The 5,178-nt window shown below is 54.3% G+C and overlaps 1 protein-coding gene across 1 annotated transcript in view; it reads left to right on the forward strand.

Annotated features, from left to right (window-relative positions):
- The window catches only part of TMEM64 (transmembrane protein 64), a 13,400-nt gene extending 10,528 nt beyond the window's left edge, over positions 1-2,872 (forward strand). The window contains exon 3 of the mRNA XM_005864565.2: positions 897-2,872. Within this exon, the coding sequence (XP_005864627.1) occupies positions 897-1,040 (144 nt within the window). The 3' untranslated portion in view covers positions 1,041-2,872. The remainder of the gene's footprint in view (positions 1-896) is intronic.
- The last annotated feature ends 2,306 nt before the right edge of the window (positions 2,873-5,178 follow it).

A 5,178-nucleotide genomic window follows, 5' to 3' on the forward strand; every position in this document is an offset into this window, starting at 1 on the left:
GACATACCCATGAGCTGCTAACATGACGGGGAGGCCTCACGTGCAGGGCTAAGCTCAGGGTCACCTTGGGCTCGGCAGCCTCTGGACACGTGGGGGCCATCACACAGCACCCGCTCCACCTCGCTTCTCTGAGGGCTGCTCCGAGAACCATGGACAGACGGCCTTTGAGTACATGCATGCAGAAGAGACGGCTGCGAGACGTTCTGTGGACAGGCACAGGAGCCACGCGCCCTGGTGGCGGGGCCTGAAGACCCGGCCTGGCTGGCATCACCACCCCAGCAGCGGCCGGGCCTGGCCTGGCTGTTCGTGATGCCTCCTCTAGACTCCCTTTGACCAGCATTTCTACCATCGTCATGGTTTCCTTTGGTTTTGTTCCTAAGGACACATGTTTTCGCATTCATGTCCTGTGTTAATCTTTGAAGCTTATTGGCATTTCATTTCTCAAGTGGTTGTTCATGGTTCCGAGTGTGGCCGCACCAGGTATTTCGTTTGCAAGTGGTGGTGCTTCTCAGAGGCCCAGGCGCCTGTGGGCAGGGCCAGGTGTGCAGAGACGGGCCAGTCAGGCAAGTTACGAGTTCAGCCCGCATTCCCTCTGCTGCGCACATTTCAATCCTTGGGGAAGCTTTTTAGTTAAAGGGACGGGCTTGACATGATGTCGTGTGTGGGCTGGTGGGGCACTTTCCTGCGTGACTGAGTCCTGGTCACCTGTAGCTGTCGGCCCCACCCCAGCAGACGGCTGAGGGGAGAGTAGATGACAGACGTGTGAACGGCTGAAAGTCCTCCCTGCGCGTGTTTGAGAAGCGTCCTGTTGGAAACATTCCTAAGCCAAGTCTCAATGGGCATTCTCTCCCCTTCCTTCCAGGGTGAGATGCTCACTGGCTCTGTTCGATTCGCAGGTTATCATCAGCATCGGCCTCATGTTCTATGTGGTCCATCGAGCGCAAGTGGAGCTGAAGGCGGCTCTTGTCACCTGTGAAGTGGAACTGGAAGCCCCGCTGGTGAGCGGCGGGCAGCCGGACAGCGGCATCGACGTCGTGTGACCCCCTACGCGGGAACCCCTGAGCGCATGCTTGTCGGCAGCCTGGTGCTGTCCGGGTGTCGTCCCCCCGGGCAGAGCTGGCCCGATGTTCTGTGGCACAAACAGGACTGGTTTAAACGGCTCTGCTTTTCTGAGGCGAGAACTGCTGTCTGTGGGCAAGTGGCTGGGTTTGGGCTGCACGGTGACCCGGTCAACCCGCAGAGGCCTTCGGTCTGCACTGCTGTGGTGTCTTCTCTCTGGGGACTTGAGCAGAGCAATGACCCAAGGTGTGCTGGTCAGTCCTATTACAAAGTCTGGGAGCCGCCTGCATCCGTCCTGCTCACAAAGTGCGTGCCCTTTGCCCGGCCGCTTTCCAGAAGGGTGAGCAGAGGGGTTCGGTTTGGTTGTTTCCCTGTTTATTCCCGGTTAGAAGCAGACGCTGACTTTGGGCTGACCATGGCCCGCCAGCAGGCGTCGTGGCATGTGTGCCGGTCACGCCCAGGGTCCCCGTCGAGGCTGAAGTGCTCTTACCACCCTTCCTCCCCAGGCAGTGGCGCCGGAGCCACGAGGCTGACAGGTCAGCGCAGACCTGGGGCCGCTGTGCGCTCACTGCTCCTCCTCAAAGGCCGTCGCACGCAGTTTACCCAGTCATTTCATTAAACACTTTCTTTTTATAGTCATCGTTAGGTTTTGAAATAAAAATGTTTTCCCTTTAAAATGGTGGGCTTGCTGTCATTGAAGGTGTCACTCAGGTGGCCTTATTGGATCCAAACACCCTTTTTTAAAAACAAGCTTTAAAATCATGTTTGTGATTCCACTGAAGTTCTTATGTCCTCGTCCCCATTGTCTGCAGCTTTAAACTGTAAATATGATGTGAGCCTCGTGCTTGCCGTGTGTCAGTGGCCTGCTGTGGAGCAGGCTCGCTGTTTGCTTCCCAGTTGCTTTTCTCTGATCAGACTCAGGACCCTGAACTGTGAGCGGTGCTGGGAGCCCTCGTGGGGGTGCACGGGGACTCCCCTGGGCTCAGAGGGCATGTGCACTCATGCACCACCTGACATCTGTGAATTTAAAGATTGTGAATTTAAAGATTCGGTGGGGTTTTTTTGTTTGTTTTTTACAACTAAGATTATAGATGGGATCCAGGTTTTCTGGTTCATATCTCAGTTTGGCAAGAAGATTCCAACCTAGAGACTCCCACTTGCCTGGCCATTGGTGGAGCCTTTGCCTGGTTCGCTCCCGGGGGAAGCGCCTTCAGAAGCAGCGTCATCCTGTCCTGCGCTGAGCGTGCTCAGTGGGTAAGTTCTCTGTGCCAGGGCAAGCGCAGTGTTCTCCCTTCCAGCACACCGTGCTCTCGCCTGCCAGGAACCGGGGCTCGGCCAGCATCTGCCCGGGGCCTCAGCGCAGGCAGTAGGCCTGCAGCACGCGGGCAGCCTCCACATTGTCTTTATTGATAGAAAAACGCATAGATTGGAATATTCTTATTCTTTTTTGAATCCTAATTACTTCTTTAGTTCCTTGTTTCATTTGTTTTTTAATGATTTTACAATGAGCAATACATTTGGTCCATGTCTAACTTGACTTCTTGTGCTCTTCGTTGGTTAGTTTGTTGAAGGAATCATTCATCTAAGGTTATTACTCTCAAACTTGTGTGCACTTTATGTATTTGAAGTGCATTTATTTACTTAGCATTTCATAACTTGAATAATTTCCCCAAACATAAACCTTTTGGTAGTTCATAACCTGCTCTTCCAACTGTTGCCTGGCACTTCAAATAAACATGTCAAGGTGAATGAGAAGTGATTGTTCTGTATGCTGCCAATCATTTTATATAATAAATCACCCATTTTTACTTAAGATCGTGTGGATGTGCTGTTTCTAAGACACTAGCGTGAAGCCACCCTTCCTTTCTCTCCAGCCCCGAGTGGACAGTGCCACGCCTGGTGCCCTGGGCGCGGGCCACTCTGCTCCCCCTCAGGCAGCACCACGCTGCCACAGGATTTCTCATGTTGATCAAATCCTGCCTCCAGTCATTGAGAATCCTGTGTAATAAAGAATTAATATGCAAATGGTCATCACACCATCACACTGTAAGGGCTCAGACACTCAACACTGGGGAGAGAGGATTGGGGACCAGCCAGGCACAAATGAACTCACGAGAGAGGAATGGAGACCAGCCAGACTGCGGCCCGGGAGAGGGACAAGCCACCCACCTTATGGTCCCAGGCGCCTGTGGCTGCAGCCCAGGCAAAGCTGCCCGCCCACGGTCCCCTGCGGCTGCGGCCAGCCCAGGTGAAGCTGGCCCGGGTCCTGGGTGCCTGCAGCTGGCCAGGGGGAGGGAAGCCCAGGTCTTGGGTGCCTGCAACTGGCCGGTGGAGGGAATCCAGGTGTGGGGTGAGGCAGAGGCAGTTAGGGGCGATCAGGCCAGTAGGGGAGCAGTTAGGGGCGATCAGGCCAGTAGGGGAGCAGTTAGGGGCAATCAGGCAGGCAGAGGTGGTTAGGGATGATCAGGCAGGCAGGCTAGCAGTTAAGGGTGATCAGGCAGGCAGGCAGGTGAGCAGTTAGGAGCCAGTGGTCCCAGATTGTGAGAGGCAGTCGGACATGCCCTGAGGGGTCCCGGATTAGAAAGGGTGCAGGCCTGGCTGAGGGGACCCTCCCCATGTGCATGAATTTTGTGCACTGGGCCTCTAGTATATTTATAAAATAAAATGTTTTAGACTTCTCACCTGTTTAAGTGCAGTTAAAGTTGCTTTATGAATATTTTTAAAAGCATACAATATACCTAGTTTCTAATTCTGATGACCAATAAGTTCTAATTTTAATTCTCTGGGCCTTCTCATGAGTTTTCCACACATTCTGGTTTATTATCACTCATTTTGTTTTGGTTTTTGAAAATAACAGAGCTGGTCTCTGTCATTGGATGTGGTTTGAGTTTGTGTTCAGAGGTGACAGGGTTCTCAGAGCTGTCCCCCCTGTCCTGCCTGTGTGACCGCCTGTACCTCTCTCTGCAATGACCATCCCCTGAGGGTCCGTGTGGCCTTGGGTCACTCGCTCCATCAGAGATGCCACTGTATCACTGTTGCTGCTTTAGTTAGACGTTGTTGATTTCTGTAAAATATTTAGGACATACTTTTTTTCCATAAATATAATTTTATTGATTTCAGAGAGGGAGAGGGAGATAGAAACATCAATGATGAGAGAGAATCATTGATCGCTGCCTCCTGTATGCCCCCTACTGGGGATCGAGCCCGCAACCTGGGCATGTACCCTGACCAAAATTGAACCTGGGCCCCTTCAGTCCACAGGCCAACACTCTATCAAGGCAAGGACCCTCCATCAGCAGAAAGATCGGGACTCGCTGAAGGCTATGGTCAGCATTATTTAGCAATAAAGAATTTTTAAATTGAGGCATGTACATTGTTTATTAGACATAACACTATTGTGCACTTCATACCTATAGCACAGCAGGAACTTGACTTCTGTGCCCTGGGAAGACATTTGTGTGACTCACCTTATTGCAGCAGGCACTTCGTTGTGGGGGCCTGGACCAAGCCCGCAATCTCGGAGGCCTGTTTCCCACTGCGATTACCCCTGGGAAACAGTAACCACAATCCAGTTCACGGGGACTCTCCCAGGAGCAGAGCAGGAGGTTTCCATGGTAACAGTGGCAAGGTCTCCAGGGCGCACTTCTCGTCTCCTGGGGCTCCTGCTCCCATGTCCTCTCACCTGAGCAGCCCTGTGTCAGGCGGGCCTAGCAAACCTGCGGGGTAGCATTTACCAACAGAGTGCGGACCGGAGCGGGCATGGTCAGTGCTGAGCGAGGAGCAGGCCTGATACCGCCTTCCTGCCCTCCTGCCCTCCTGCCTTCCTGCCCTCCTGCCCTCCTGCCCTCCTGCCTTCCTGCCCTCCTGCCCTCCTGCCCTCCTGCCCTCCTGCCCTCCTGCCCTCCTGCCCTCCTGCCCTCCTGCCCTCCTGCCCTCCTGCCCTCCTGCCCTCCTGCCCTCCTGCCCTCCTGCCCTCCTGCCCTCCTGCCCTCCTGCCCTCCTGCCCTCCTGCCCTCCTGCCCTCCTGCCCTCCTGCCCTCCTGCCCTCCTGCCCTCCTGCCCTCCTGCCCTCCTGCCCTCCTGCCCTCCTGCCCTCCTGCCCTCCTGCCCTCCTGCCCT

The sequence above is a fragment of the Myotis brandtii genome, unplaced genomic scaffold (assembly GCF_000412655.1).
Source record: "Myotis brandtii unplaced genomic scaffold, ASM41265v1 scaffold1882, whole genome shotgun sequence".
Classification (NCBI taxonomy): domain Eukaryota; kingdom Metazoa; phylum Chordata; class Mammalia; order Chiroptera; family Vespertilionidae; genus Myotis; species Myotis brandtii.